Here is a 16,546-nt window from a genome sequence, read left to right as displayed (position 1 = left end):
AAAGGCAAGTTGACATTCCAAAGACAGCCTCAAGGGGCCTGTTGTCAGAGGGTGTGGGTGGGGAAGCTTGTTCTTCAAAATCCTAAAAAATGAAAATGGGAGTCCAGATTAGTTTGAAGTGTGTGCTTTCTAAAGAACTGCCTCAATAAGCTCAAAAGCAAACACTATTTTCTATTTATATTGAAGTATGAAAACATACGAATGCATCAAGGAAGGCTATTTCAAATCATGGACATGAGCATTGAGTAACTACTCTTCTTTACCTTTTTACTTTTCTTTCTGCACTTTCTCTTTGCAGTACTGAGGAAGAATGCCTGACTAAATGAATGTTGTTGAAAGTGAATACATGGGTGTGACTTGGCAGGGAAATAATAATGCAACGGTAGTCAGTTCTACATAATTATTCTATCAATTGTCCCAGGGCATCTCCTGGACCACCATCCGCTACATGATAGGAGAGATTCAATATGGAGGCAGAGTCACTGACGACTATGATAAGAGATTGTTGAACACATTTGCTAAGGTTTGGTTCAGTGAAAATATGTTTGGACTAGATTTCAATTTTTACCAAGGATACAACATTCCAAGATGCAGCACAGTGGATAACTATCTTCAATATATCCAGGTTTGTCAACTTCAGAATTTTATGTATAGAGCAAGTATCTGTAGCCATTTGAGTTTTGGGTATTAATTATACTCTCTGTGTTGCTTTTACCATAAATTTTAATGGTGATATATACTAATGCTTTTGCTGTGAAGGCTTTCTTTGTATTTTTATACTCAATGGATGATTAAAATGTTTATGTTTGTTCTGAGTGTGTGTTTTGTGTGAATCGTGTTTCCATCTTCCTCTTTTTTAATGCCCTAGGGAGGAATTTTCTTTGAGGAAGATGATAGATTAGGGAGATTTAGAACTAGGAGACCTACACAAATCACCTGGAGTTCTCTGTCTGTGAAACTTCGGCTGCCACAGCAGTAGGGCAAAGGCAGCTTCTCGACCCAATTTGTCTGTTTTCCAATCCATTTGACTAATCCCATGACATCTGCTCCTTAACCCTGGCCTAATGGACAGGCTTAAGGATATGTCCAGGAAGCTGCTTTGTGTAAGAGCTTCCTCCAAGACAGAGTTTCTCAACCTTGGCACTATTGACATTCAGGGTTGGATCATTCTCTGTCATAGGGGGCTGGCCTGTGCTGTTTAGCAGCATCCCTGGCCTCTGTCCACGGAATGCCAATAACAACCCCCTACCCAGTTGCAAGAACCAAAAATGCCTCCTGAAATTGCCAAATGTGCCCTGGGGGGGCAAAATTGTCCCTGGTTGAGAAGCACTGACATAAGAAGGAATAGGTAGATTTCTACAGGCAGTTTGGGAATACGTAGGGAAAAAATTCTAATTTTTAAGGTGACTGCATCCTCTTTCTCTATACCTAAAATTCATTATATCATTATTTAGTCATCTCTTTGGTCTCTAAGATTTATCTCAGAGTAAACAAACTAAAACATAACAGCCCCAGAGAGCTAAATTTATCAGTATATTTACATGTTTTTTGATATATGAATGTAATGAGTTTATCATATATTACCACCTCTGTACTTTTATTAATTCAAATCAACAAATATATTTGTCTTACTGTACTGCATGTATCTTTAAATCATCAGCACTGAATAGGAAAAGTGGCCATGAAGGTATAAATTTAGGGGTGCCTGTACATGTATTTTTTATATAACCCCATCTCACAGTGCATTTGAGGTAGCTCATAAGAAGACATTATGCAAGAGGGAATAAAATGAGGGAGAGGAAGGGAGGGAAATATGAGTATGACAATAATTAAGTTAAGGATAAAATTCATACATAGAAATATGTGTCAAATTGTCAGTAAATTGTGCTTTTTTTCGAACAGTCGGGGGATCTTTTTGCCTGCTTCTCCTGCTTCTGCCTGTGTCCCACACATTTCTGTCTCTGTTTTTTCTCTCTGACTCTGTTGCTTTCTCAGTTTATCTCTTTTCCTAGTCTCTGTCTTTTTCCTTGAGAGAGTACAAGTCCCACCTGCTGCCTTTATTTGGACCATGATTACTAGAGCTGTCATTTCCTGGTTTCTTCTAAACATAATAACCATTAGCTATACAACATTGATTTGGACAACTGGTTTGAATTCAGTTAGACCATCAGAAAGCAAAACACGAATCCACAACTCCCTTTCTATCTCGCATGTTGTATAACAAGACAGTCTCTCTCTGATTCAATTTTATTTGAGGTGCAGGTTGTAAAGAGCCGTGAGCCTAGTGTCTGTTCCTCAATGTTAATTGGCTTTTAAAGGAAACTTTTGATTATTTTCTGGGGAAATTATCAAGGTTTGTAACTTGACACCAATAAGACTTAAGTCAATGCATATCCTCATAAAAGCATTTTTGTTTCCCAAGATAGTGAAATTTAGACGGTGCTTATGTTGGCAGTCTGTACTTACCTGAGGTGTTTGTTGTTCAGAGTTTGCCTGCCTACGACAGCCCTGAGGTGTTTGGGCTGCACCCCAATGCTGACATCACCTATCAGAGCAAGCTGGCCAAGGGCGTGCTGGACACCATCCTAGGCATCCAACCCAAGGACAGCTCTGGTGGAGGGGATGAGACCCGGGAAGCGGTGGTGGCCCGGCTGGCTGATGATATGCTGGAGAAGCTGCCCCCAGACTATGTCCCCTTTGAAGTGAGTTGATGAAATTCTAACAAAATGTCAGCTGGGGTTGGATAGCTTTGGTTGGGAGAGTGAGGAAGAAGAAAGGAGGGCAAAAAATAATTTTCCTGAAATTAAAAAACATTCTTTTAAAAACCAGCTTCTTAAAGAACCAGATAAAGAAGTTTTTGCATCTGTGAATGTAATGTAATCTTATATATATAAACCATATATACATATATAAACCTTATATATAAAAACAATATATAAACCATAAGGAAACCTGTTGAGAATGTTAATAGTTATGATTGATTTACAAGTGTGTACTGATGGGTTAGGACTGCTTTTCTGAACCTTCCCTGAGGTACTTTACATTGCATTTGTTCAAAAGAAAGCGAAGTATTATTAAAACGCCTGATTATTAAAAAATACACTTTATGTAGTTTAATGTACACCTTAAAATTCAGGCCTTCTTTATTTCAGAGAGTCTACATTTATATCATTACTTCTGCAGCTTCTTCATCTCACAAGTTTTGGAAATTGGTATTTTAGTATATAAGCAGTTTCTAAGCAAATTTATGATGATGAAAGTTAATTTTTTGACGTCTTTTTAAATTGCATTAATGTTTTTAAATTTTTTTCATGAATTATTGGGGTATAGGTGGTATTTGGGTACATGAGTAAATTCTTTAGTGGTGATTTGTGAGATATTGGTGCACCCATCACCTAAGCAGTATACAATGCACCATATTTGTAATCTTTCATTCCTCGCCCCCCTCACATTCTTCCCCCCAAGTCCCCAAAGTCCATTATATCATTCTTATGCCTTTGCGTCCTCATAGCTTAGCTCCCACTTATCAGTGAGGACACATGATGTTTGGTTTCCCATTCCCGAGTTACTTCACTTAAGATAATAGTCCTCAATCTCATCCAGATCGCTGCAAATGCTGTTAATTCATTCCTTTTAATGGCTGAGTAGTATTCCATCATATATACAGACACACACACACATATATATATGTGGTATACATACATACTGCAATTTCTTTATACATTCATTGATTGATGGGCATTTGGGTTGGTTCCATGATTTTGCAATTGTGAATTGTGCTGCTATAAACATGCATGTGCAAGTATCTTTTTTGTAGAATAACTTCTTTTCCTCTGGGTAGATACCCAGTAGTGGGATTGCTGGATCAAATGGTAGTTTTACTTTTTAAAGGAATCTTGACAGTTTTCCATAGTGGCTGTACTAGTTTACATTCTCACCAGTGGCGTAGAAGCATTCCTTGGTCACTGCATCCATGCCAACATCTACTGTTTTTTGATTTTTTGATTATAGCCATTCTTGCAGGAGTAAGGTGTTATCGCGTTGTGGTTTTGATTTGCATTTCCCTGATCATTAGTGATGTTGAGCATTTTTTTCATATGTTTGTTGGCCACTTGTATATCTTCTTTTGAGAATTGTCTGTTCATATCCTTAGCCCACTTTTGGATGTGATTGTTTGTTTTTCTCTTACTGATTTGTTTGAGTTCTTTGTGATTCTGGATATTAGTTTTTTGTCAGATGTATAGACTGTGAAGATTTTTCTCCCACTCTCTGGGTTGTTTGCTCACTGTGCTGACTGTTCCTTTCACCATGCAAAAGCTCTTTAGTTCAATTAGGTCCCAAGTATATATCTTTGTTGTTATTGCATTTGCTTTTGAGTTCTTGGTCATGAAATCCTTGCCTAAGCTAATGTCTAGAAGGGTTTTTCCAATGTTATTGTCTAGAATTTTTATAGTTTCAAGTCTTAGATTTAAGTCCTTAATCCATCTTGAGTTGATTTTTGTATAAGGTGAGAGATGAGGGTCCAGTTTTATTCTTATACATGTGGCTAGCTAATTATTCCATCACCATTTTTAAAAAAGGGTGTCCTTTCCCCACTTTAGGTTTTTGTTTGCTTTGTCAACGTTCAGTTGGCTGTAAGTATTTGGGTTTATTTCTGGGTTCTCTGTTCTATTCAATTGGTCTATGTGCCTGTTTTTACACCAGTACCATGTTGTTTTGGAGACTATGGCCTTATAGTATAGTTTGAAATCAGGTAGTATGATGCCTCCTGATTTGTTCTTTGTGCTTAGTCTTGCTTTGGCTATGCAGGCTCTTTTTTGGTTCCATATGAATTTTAGAATTTTTGTTTCTCATTCTTTGAAGAATGATGGTGGTATTTTGATGGGGATTGCATTGAATTTGTAGATTGCTTTTGGCAGCGTGGTCATTTTCACAATATTGATTCTACCCATCCATGAGCACGGGATGGGTTTCCATTTGTTTGTGTTGTCTGTGATTTCTTTCAGCAGTGTTTTGTAGTTTTCCGACTTCTTGGTTAGGTATATTCCTAAGTATTCTATTTTTTTGCAGCTATTGTAAAAGGGGTTACATTCTTGATTTGATTCTCCACTTGGTCACTGTTGGTAGAGAAGAGCTACTGATTTGTGTACATTAATCTTGTATCCAGAAACTTTGTTGAATTCTTTTATCAGTTCCAGGAGCTTTCTGGGGGAGTCTTTAGAGTTTTCAAGGTAAATGATTGTATCGTCAGCAAGCAGTGACAGTTTGACTTCCTCTTTACTGATTTGGATGCCCTTTATTTCTTTCTCTTGACTGATTGCTCTGGCTAGGACTTCCAGTACTATGTTCAAGAGGAGTGGTGAGAGTGGACATCCTTGTCTTGTTCTGGTTCTCAGAGGAAATGCTTTCAACTTTTCCCCATTCAATATTATGTTGGTTGTGGGTTTGTCATAGATGGCTTTTATTACATTGAGGTATGTCCCTTGTATGGTGATTTTTTGAGAGTTTTAATCATAGAGAGTTGCTGGATTTCGTTGAATGCTTTTTCTGCATCTATTGGGATGATCATGTGATTTTTGTTTTTAATTCTGCTCATTTATTAACTTGTGTATGTTAAACCATTCCTGCATCCCTGGTATGAAAGCCACTTGATCATGGTGGATTATCTTTTTGATATGTTGTTGGATTCAGTTAGCTGGTATTTTGTTAAGGATTTTGGCATCTATGTTCATCAAGGGTATCAGTCTGTAGTTTTCTTTTTTGGGTATGTCCTTTACTGATTTTGGTATTAGGGTTATGCTAGCTTCATAGAATGAATTAGGGAGGGTTTCTTCTTTCTCTGTCTTGTAGAATAGTGTCAAAAGGATTGGTACCAATTCTTCTTTGAATATCTAGTAGAATTCTGCTATGAATCCTTCTGGTCTTGGACTTTTTTATGTTGGTAATTTTTAAATTACCATTTCAATCTCACTGCCTGTTATTGGTCTGTTCAGGGTTATCTAATTCTTCCTGATGAAAGCTAGAAGGGCTGTATTTTTCCAGGAATTTATCCATCTCTTCTGGGTTTTCTGGTTTATGTGTGTAAAGGTGTTCATAGTAACCTTGAATGATCTCTTGTATTTCAGTGGTGTCAGTTGCAATATTGCCTGTTTTGTTTCTTAGTGAGGTTATTTGGATTTTTTCTCTTCTTTTCTCAGTGAATCTTGCTAATAGTCTATCAATTTTATTTATCTTTTCAAATAACCAGCTTTTTGTTTCATTTACCTTTTGTATTGCTTTGTTTTGTTTCAATTTCATTTAGTTCTGCTCTGATCTTGGTTATTTCCTTTCTTCTGCTGGGTTTGAGTTTGGTTTCTTCTTGTTTCTCTAGTTCCTTGAGGTGTGACATTAGAATGTCAATTTTTATCATATTACCAGAGTTGGTTTTCTGATTCCTTCTCATTTGGGTAGGCTCTGTCAGAGGGCAGGTCTTAGGCTGAAGGCTGTTGTTCAGATTCTTTTGTCCCACAGGGAGTTCCCTTGATGTAGTAGTCTCCCCCTTTTCCTATGGATGTGGCTTCCTTTGAGCCGAGCTGCAGTGATTGTTGTCTCTCTTCTGGGTCTAGCCACCCAGCAAGGCTCTGGGCCGGTACTAGGGGTTGTCTGCCCAGAGTCTTGTGATGTGAACATTGTCTGTGGGTCTCACAGCTGTGGATAGCGACATTTGTTCTGGTGGAGTTGGCGGTGGAGTGCGATGGACTCCGTGAGGGTTCTTAGCTTTGGTGGTTTAATGCTCTGTTTTTGTGTTGCTTGACCTCCTGCCGGGAGGTGGTGCTTTCCAGAGAGCATCAGCTGTGGTAGTATGAAGAGAAACCGGCAATGGGCGGGGCCCTAGAACTCCCAAGATTATATGCCCTTTGTCTGCCGCTACCAGGGTGGGCAGGGAAGGACCACGGGTGGGGGGGGCGGGGGCAAGGCTAGGTGTGTCTAAGCTCAGCCTCTCATTGGGCTTGTCCTGCTGTGGCTGCTTCAGTTTCTTCAGTGGGGGTGTGTGTTCAGGAGAGGAGGCTCTCCCTTTCCCACTTCTGCAGTTGGGGCACTCACAGTATTTGGGGTGTCTCCTGGGTCCTGCAGGAGCAGTCTGCCTCCTTCACATAGTCTGTGGGTCCTCTTGGGATTGCTGCTTTGTTCTTGCAGTCGATCCGGAGCTAATGTTCACAATGCAAGCCTCTGAACACTGCTCTGTCTGTCCGAGTCAGAGCTGCAATCTAGTCTTGCCTCTGTCCCCCAATTGTTTTATTTTTTGACATCTTAATGAGTATTGTGGAAAGAGTTACCCTGATAGCATTTTTTTAAATCTTCAATTATCCTTTGAGTTACAAACAATTCAATTACGTATGCACTCACAAAAATTTTAAAAAATATTTACAAAACAAATAAAATAAAAAAATAAAAATATTTGATTAAACCAAGAGTAAGAGGTAGCTGATTTTCCATAGTTTTAAGAGATGACCTGGACAATCAATTGGTTCTTCTAGCACAGAACCACCCTATCTCTTTGTATTTTTCCCTTTCATACCTCATTTCAAGAGGAATCCTGTAGCATTTTGTGTCTTCTGTACCCCCACTGTTTTCTACTGAGCAGGCTACTAATTTTGGCTGCTAATACTACAGACTGAACTTAAGGACCTTTAGTTAAGGGGATAATGTCCCTGGAATAACCTCTGATCACTTGCTTGGAGAAAAATCAATACTGTTGTCAGCTTTCATAGGCACTCTTCATTATAGGATCAGGAAAGGCGTCATTCATGTCTAACAGGGGTTGAAATATTTAGGAAACGACAAAAATGTCTAAAAATAGAATGATAACTACGTAAATAAACATGGTAAGTAGCAGGAGTTAGAAGAGTCTCCATCCTTTTGCTGAATTTGTCAGTGCTACCTTAAGTTATAGCAACTTGGCCAAGCACAATATCTGATACATAGAAGACTCTGGATAAATACTTGTAGGATGATAATGAATGGATGTGGGGTAGATGGTTGCTTTGATGAAAAAAACAGGAAGCTCTTAAAAGAGAATTCTAGTTTCTTGAGAGAGCCAGCAGAATGGCTGTGTGTGTGTACATGTCTGCTTGTGTGTGTCCACATGTGGGTTTGAAAGAGCTCAGATTGGCAGAAAGGGAGTTTCCCAATAAGTGCATTTGCTCTTTAGAAGACTACATGGTTGTGGTCATGCAATTTACATTCTTCTGTGAATTCATGGCTGCCTGTTCCTTCCCACATGGCATGAAAATTCGGGCTGGTCATCTAACAGATACTTTTTTCTGTTTTCTTTTTTCTTTTTGCCATGCAATAAAATAGAAGCTTATTATTTATGGAATAGTAAGAATTTGGACCTGTTCAGAGGCCCCAGGGCACAGGGTCTGTAAAATCCTTAGTAGCTAATTGTTAACATGTGCTTTGAATGTCTCCATGGCAGGTAAAAGAGAGGCTGCAGAAGATGGGGCCATTCCAGCCTATGAACATTTTCCTCAGGCAGGAAATAGACAGGATGCAAAGGGTACTCAGCCTTGTCCGCAGCACCCTCACTGAGCTGAAACTGGCTATTGATGGCACCATCATCATGAGTGAAAATCTGCGAGATGCATTGGATTGCATGTTTGATGCTAGAATCCCTGCTTGGTGGAAAAAAGTATGTATAAGCCTGCTGTTATTCTGCCTGTTCACCTATTGTTGTGAAGAGTTGTAATTGGCAAGTGGAAAGCATCGAAGGATAATTTACTCAACATGGTTCTTTTGCATAGGGACTAAGCCCCTTACAACCCTGTATTTTTAGACCATAGGTAGGGAAGGAAGTTTTTTTTTTAAGCAAATCCCATGGATCAGGTTCTCTGCTAGGACATTTTACATGCATTATTTTACTTAAATTTTGTATTTTATTGCTCTTATTTTACAGATGAGAAACTCAAGGTTTGGACAGGTTATGTCTTTTCTCAGATTACACATCTAAGTAGCCAAAGAATCAGAATTTGAACCTAAGCCCCTGGACTCCAAAGCCCATGATGTTGGTTTCATAGAAGAAAACTTGCCCCCTACCCTCACCCTCACATCAAAAGTCACATCAAAAAGAAAAAAAAAAGTTTCTGCTATATGCTGTTGAAATGGGAGGAGTTCCCTTATCCCCCGCGCAGGGCATGTGACGGGGTGTGACTCGGTTTTCCGTGCCCTGCTGCTGAAATCCCTAGTGGGAGCATGCAGAGGGGCAGGTCGTGGGGACTGTTTTGGCGCTCCAACCGCATGGCAGTGTCTAGGGTTGAGTGTTTACAGCTCCCGAACAGGCGTGTGTTACAGTGCGCTCTTTCAGTTTTGCCATCTGCAGGTGGCTCACGTTAATCAGCTCAATTAGACCCTCTTCCTTATGGCAAGGACAGAGGGCTTTCTGTATCCTGGGTTCTTGCCCTAGTGTACTGGAAAAATTGGCTCATATGTGGGCTTAGAGGTTGGGTGCAAGGTTTTATTGAGTGGTGGAAGTTGCTCTCAGCAAGGTGGAGGGGGAGCCAGAAGGGGGATGGAGTGGGAAGGTGGTCTTCCCCTGGAGTTGGGCCACCCAGTGACTGCACTCTTCTCTGACCGTGCCTGAGCAAATTCCATGTCATCCTGCTGTCAGTGGTGTTTGTTGGTCCTGCCAGTATCTGCTGGTGTCTGTCAGTGTGCTCCTCTGCGCTTCTGCTCCTCTTGACATCCAGCCACTTGTGTGTGTGTCCACTATGGTCTCTTGGGTTTATATGAGCACAGGATGGGGGGCATGGTGGACCAGAGTGGTCTTGGAAAATGCAACATTTGGGCATGAAAACAAGAGTGCCTGTTCTCACTTAGGTCTGTGGGCACAAGCCTGAGGGTGGAACCTTCGCCAGGGACTGTGGCCTTCTCTATCCAGCACTTCTCTGCCCCCCTCCAGTATCACTGTATCTGTAAATATAGTATGTAGTATGTATATATCAAACTCAGCGGATAAGAATTTAACAGCATGCTCACTGGTTACTTGTTAGTAATTGTGCTAAAGACAGATACAGTTTTAAGGAATAATTTTTCACTTGGAAAAGTAAAATGAGTTCCTGAGTGTCTTTGTAAGTAGGAAAATAAGTGTATTTTAGTAGAGGACATTTGAAGGGATGGAGCCTAAATGGTATTCTTCTCTTTGTTCTGTATTTGTGTGTGTGTGTGTGTGTGTGCGCGTGCAATGTGTATGCATATGCACACCCATGTTATGGGGAGATGTAAGTGAAGTTGCTAAGATTAATTATGGTGGAAAAATACATAGGAAAAGAGTAGGAGGTGGTGTCTTCTATAACCTATTTCTTGGGAAAATCTGGATCTGCCCCATGGCTTCCTTTCCATCTGACTCCTGCCATAGTCTGGGGGCCTCCACACCCACAGCGTGAACCCAAGTAGGGCTGGCCTGACAGGTCACCCCAATGTCGCTGCTCCCTAGATTTTCACTTCTACTCCGCTTCCTCATTCGCTTGCCCTGTCACACCTAAAGGTTGGAAGGAGGGGGAAACTAGGACAGAAATGCAGGCATGGGAAGGTGACAGGATTCACCCCTTTGAGATCTCAAGTTATGAATGTGAATGAAACCAGCCTTCACCAGTGTACATCGCCTCCAGCTGGCTTCGACTGCCAGGAGTAGGCTTGGGAAGGCGGATACTTGAGGAGCTTCCGTGTTGTACACCCACCTGGAGAGTGCAGTGGCAGGTGTGCTGGGATTTTTTGGCTACCATAACAAAGTACCACCGACTGGGTGGCTTGAGCAACAGAAATTTGTTTTCTTTCGATTCTGGAGGTGGCAAGTCCAAAATAGAACTGTTGACCAGCCATGTTCCCCTCCGAGTGTTTAGGGGAGTATCCTTCTTTGCTTCATTCTACCTTCTGGTGGCCCCAGGAGCTCCTTGGCTTGTGGCAGTCCTAGTCCAATCTCTCTCTTTGTCTTTGTGTGACTTTCTTTGCCCTGAGTACATTCACAACATCTTCCCTCTCTCTCTGTGTCCAAATTTCCCCTTTTCATAAGGACAGCAACATATTGGAGTAGGGTCACCCTTATGCCCTCATTTTCACTTTATTTCCTCTGTAAAGACCCTGTTCCCAAAAAAGATCATGTTGTTAGGTGCTGGGGGTTAGGACTTCAATGTATGGTTTGGGCCGGGACACAATTCAACCCATGGTGGGAGAGGTAGCTAGGTCGTGGACGCCATTCTCAACAGGGAGATTATAATGACAGCAGGTGAAGACAAGAGGCGAGGAGATGGGACAAAAACTGTTAAAGACTTATTTTAAAATTTACTTGACAAAAATTATATACATTTATGATGTGCTACATGTTGTTTTGAATGATGTGTATCCTGTAGAATGGCTGAGCTGGGCTAATTAACATAGGCATTACCTCACATACTTAATTAACATTTTCTTGTGGTTCAGACCTAAAAGCCACTCTCAGCAATTTTCAAGAATACAGTGCATTGCAGCCGGGTGCGGTGGCTCACACCTGTAATCCCAGCACTTTGGGAGGCCAAGGTGGGCGGATCACGAGGTCAGGAGATTGAGACCATCCTGGCTAACATAGTGAAACCCTGTCTCTATTAAAAAATACAAAAAATTAGCTGGGTGTGGCGGCGTGCACCTGTAGTCCCAGCTACTTGGGAGGCTGAGGCAGGAGAATGGCATGAACCCAGGAGACAGAGCTTGCAGTGAGCCGAGATCATGCCACTGCACTCCAGCCTGGGTGGTAGATTGAGACTGTCTCCAAAAAAAAAAGAAGAAAAAGAAAAAATACAGTCTATTGCCATAAACTATAGTCACCTTGTTGTAAAATAGATCTTTCGAACGTGCTTCTCCTATCTGACTGAAATTTTATACCCTTTGATCAACAACTTCCTATTCCCTCCCTCATCACCCCACCCTCTAGTCTCTGGTAACCACCATTCTACTCTCTATTTTTATGAGTTCAACTCTTTCAGGCTCCACACGTAAGTGAGATGATGCAGTATTTGCCTTTCTGTGCCTGGCTTATTTCACCTAGCCTAATGGAGATGGGACAAAATGTATGGATGAGGTGAAAATCATGGAACCAAAGAATCAGATACCATGCTTAGGTCAAGGACTGTCCTTGAATAAGTGAACTGGAAGTGGAGGTTATGGTTGAAGAATGGAATGTGGAGTGGGGATGGTGCATGTTGGATTTCTTAAGGCAGCTAAATAGCTAGCTCTTTTCTCCGTCTGAATTCCAAAGCAATTAAATGGCAGAAAAGGAGTAGTGTAGATTAGAGAACACTTATTGATAAAGCTAATATTGAACAATGTGGCTTCTATCTGCTGAAACCCCTGAGTTGTGGGGTTTCAAAACCAGAATTCGGAATTAGACAGACTTACCCACCAGCAGCACGACGCTAGACAGTTTCCCCTACAGAGACTTCCCTGTGAAGCTAGAGTGTGCAGGAGCAGAAGAGAGTGTGGGAGCAGAAGAGAGTGTGTGCTCCCTTTCCCCCTGCTACCCCCAGCAATAAAGGCAGAAGCAATAAAAGCAGAAGGGGCTGGCTGGCTGGGCTTCCTAACTGTATCTCCATCTTTCCACTGCTGCTATGGCTTCTCCAACCTCCTGCTGCCCTAGTGCTAAGCCACTGATCATACTTCAGGACCTGCTGTTATAGCTGCACCCTACTTCCTTATGTCCCTCACCAGCTGGGTGCATCCTTGGCTCCACACAGTTACTCTGGGACCCTCATTATGGAGGCCTTGTCATCTGGGAGCTGAACCACCTGGAGCATGTGGCCTCTGAAGTCATCACAGCAGAGGGAAGGGAAATGGACAAGGCACCCCAGGTCTAGACTTTCTGGGTTAGGAAGTGACCCATGCCACTTTCATTCACAGTCTGTGGATCAGAACTAGAGCCTTGGACCCAACCTAACTGCATGTGAGGCTGGGAAGTATAGGGGGCACATGGGACATCTGATGAGCAGAATCCATCTCTGAAACAGCCAGAAACCAGATGAATTTCTTTACCTCCTGGGAGTGGGGAGAATGAGAGGGTCAAGGATCTTGGAGTGTTATCGACAAGGAGCTCTCTCCCCATCAAAGGAAATATAGGAGTGGAAAAAAAACGCACCTCCCAACAGGCTAGTGTTTGGGGATGACAAAATTTAACATGAGAGTACGAGAGCAGAGGAATAAAATGGAATGGACATCAGGGTCATTAGAGAGCAGAGAGTCATGAGATAAGATAGTAGGATGTTAAATGCATCATTCACATGGGTGGCTGAAGTCACCTAGAATGATTAATCAAGTAAATAAAGGCAGTATATGGGTTTTGAGTATGCACTTACTTGGCCAGAATACCCAGGTTCAAATCATGTCTCTTATGGGCTATGTAACTTGGGGTATGCTAGTTGCCTTGTGGTGCCTCAGTTTCCTTAACTGTAAAAGGGAAATAATAGCATTATATAATTCCTAGCATTATTGTGAGAATTAAATGAGTTGATATGTGTGAAGTGCTTAGAACAGCGCCTGGCATGTGGCCAGTGCTATGTAAGTGCCTGTGATTATTAATAGCAAAACTGCACCACCACCACCACCATCACCACCACAACCACCATCACCACTATGACCATCACCACCACTGTTACCACCAATTACTGTCTCTGCCATCACCACCACCACCCCCACCTCCACCACCAACACAATCATCATCATCATCCTCATGATTATTTGGGGGATTGAGTAGAAGAGTAAACCAGGAGCTAAATTCCTTCATGAATAAGAGGAAGTGACCAGTAGGTGATAGAAGCAAGTAGGGGTAAGGATAGTATGTCTGGATGGCATGAGACTCAAAAGAAGAGAATGATGTAGCATGATGACCTGGCAACAACAGTCAGAAATGACAAGGTCGTCTCCTCTTCCCCTGGTCCTGAGGGTTGTTGAGTATGAGGAAAGCAGTAGCCTACATTTGGAGAAGGCTGTGAAGGAAACAGTCTGTCCCAGGTTGAAGGTGTGGGGTGGGGGGCAGACTTCAGTTAAGAGAAGGGATGGAGAGGATGTTCCAGAATGAGGTGGAGGATCTAGAAGAGTTTTCTGATCATGGCATTGAAGATGCTGAAGGTAGAGTGGAAAGGCTTGGGAGGGGGGCTTGCCTCTTGTTATTGCCAAGGACAGAGGGGGATTGCGTCAGGTTGGGACTGCACAGAGAAGGCAGCATACAGACATGAGGTTGGTGGGTGGGGGGATAGAGCGTTGGCCTCTGTAGGTTACTTGGCTAAATGGGAAGGCAGTAGGACTTGTTTAGTGCCGAACCTCAGGTATGTCATCCAGAGCTTCAGCAGATTATGAGGTAGTGAGTTCTGCAGGCAGCATGTAGTGAGTAGGACTGCTTCTTGTTGTCTTCTGCATGTTATTTGATGACACCACCCCCCATCCCTCTCATCACATAACTTAGAGACTCGGAATCAGCTTTGACCAGACCCGTTTATTTCCTTCTCATCTTTAATAAATCCATTGCCCATACCAGAGAGTTTTCTATCTGAATTGCCTCTTCTCATTGCCAAGGACTGAGGGAGACTCTTCCAGATCACTGGCCATTGTGAGTTCCTTCCCTACCAAACCAGATCATCCACCTCGGTAGGACCTGGGGGGCTCTGGAACAGGAATCCCTGTCGGGGGGCAGGCACTCTCGTTAGCAGCTCCCCCTGCCCTCAGACCGAACGTAGTATAAAATACACATCTCTTTTAGTTAACAGACCTATAATGATAGCAGACAATGAGTGATTTAATTCTTAAATTATGATCTTTTTGTTCAGGTTTTTATTCTTCTCAGCTTATTATCAGACTTTGGAATCTCAATAACTCTTGAAAATAGGCAAATTAATTCTTAAGGTGTTTGAAATTCAAGTGTTATACCCAGGTTGATTACTACATTTATTCATACATAAAATATTGCAATTACAGTAAAATGTTATAATCTATGATTTGAAGATACCGTCCACTGCTGCTGCTCATGGCATTAATGACATATCCATGCCAGTTGTCGTAATGGAAGCCCCACAGGTGAATTCAGGGAGAAAGTCAGAAGCAATAAATGCAAATAATTTGTGGATGACAAAGAGTCTTGGGTTTCCATTTTTTGCTCCTTCAAGAGAGGAAACAAAAATGTATTCTAAAGTGACAAACATTCTGGGAAAGGACTGTTGTTCACCCCATTACAATTAAGTGTAGCAAGTCTTCTACATCTTATTATCCATGGGATCTATTTTACAGTGTTGATTTATCTTGATAAGGCCGTGAGCATATTTATGTAAATAAAAATCCTTTTTTATGTGTTATAGATTGAAATTGTAACCTAAGGAAAAATGATGAAAGCCTTGAAATTTAATCCAATAAATTGTTTTGATTCCTTTACAGCAGAATCAGTGATGAATATATTGGTACATGGAAAGTGATTCGATTGACATTAGATATCTTGAACAGTTCTGTGAATTGACCTGATGTTCATGTGATGACTAGTATATTCTGTCATATCTTAGTAGCATTACTATTATTAAGGAGAAAGAATAATTTGAAACACTTATGCCAGAATCCAGGGAAAATTCATGACTTAGAAACTTTTTTCATTATAAAAGTGAAATTGATATTTCATCATTTTTTTTTAGTGAACATAGCTGGTTTACACTGCAGTGTTAAACTTATATCAATTAATTGTTTAAATGTCTTCACTGCAGGTTTCTTGGGTTTCAAGTACGCTGGGTTTCTGGTTTACTGAACTTATAGAAAGAAATGGCCAGTTTACCTCGTGGGTTTTCAATGGCCGACCTCACTGCTTTTGGATGACAGGCTTTTTTAACCCCCAGGGATTTTTAACTGCAATGCGACAGGTGAGAGCTCTGATTTGCACCCGTTGTGTTATTATAATTTTCCTCCACAGGGTTTTCTTTCATTATAGTTTTAAAGACTATAATAAGACAGAGAATGACTGTCTCTTTTTGGTACTAGCAGTTACATTGTCATGAACATAAATTCCAGCCACTTGTTCTCAGGCTGCTAGCTCGACTTTCAAAATATTTATTTCTTATTTTTGTATTTGATTTGACTTTGTATTTCTTTTTAAAGTAGACATAGCTAAATTAGGATGTGGTTTTTTTTTTTTAATGAGAGAATCTTGCTAATTCTTTAGGCACTATTGTACTTCCTTCGAATTAGAGTGATTTGGAGCCAAGCTTTCATTATTGTTATGCTCTTTCTATTAAGACAAACCTCTAACTGCTCCATTCATCTTTTGCTGCCCTGAATAGGAAATAACTCGGGCCAACAAAGGCTGGGCTCTGGACAATATGGTGCTTTGCAATGAAGTCACCAAATGGATGAAGGATGACATTTCTGCCCCTCCCACAGAGGGCGTCTATGTCTATGGCCTATATCTTGAAGGTGCTGGCTGGGACAAGAGGAACATGAAACTCATTGAATCAAAGCCAAAAGTGCTCTTTGAGTTGATGCCTGTCATAAGGATTTATGCAGAAAACAATAGTAA

The 16,546-nt window shown here is 41.2% G+C and overlaps 1 protein-coding gene across 1 annotated transcript in view; it reads left to right on the top strand.

Annotated features, from left to right (window-relative positions):
* The window catches only part of DNAH5 (dynein axonemal heavy chain 5), a 252,364-nt gene that overhangs the window by 225,332 nt on the left and 10,486 nt on the right, over nt 1–16,546 (top strand). The window contains exons 74-78 of the mRNA XM_025388138.1: nt 422–625; nt 2,487–2,702; nt 8,459–8,671; nt 15,741–15,893; nt 16,311–16,542. Coding sequence (XP_025243923.1) covers nt 422–625; nt 2,487–2,702; nt 8,459–8,671; nt 15,741–15,893; nt 16,311–16,542 — 1,018 coding nt within the window. The remainder of the gene's footprint in view (nt 1–421; nt 626–2,486; nt 2,703–8,458; nt 8,672–15,740; nt 15,894–16,310; nt 16,543–16,546) is intronic.

Source organism: Theropithecus gelada, chromosome 6, assembly GCF_003255815.1.
Source record: "Theropithecus gelada isolate Dixy chromosome 6, Tgel_1.0, whole genome shotgun sequence".
In the NCBI taxonomy this organism is placed as follows: domain Eukaryota; kingdom Metazoa; phylum Chordata; class Mammalia; order Primates; family Cercopithecidae; genus Theropithecus; species Theropithecus gelada.
The sequence above is the reverse complement of the archived record's forward strand: the minus strand, read 5'-3'. Positions and strand labels throughout refer to the sequence as shown.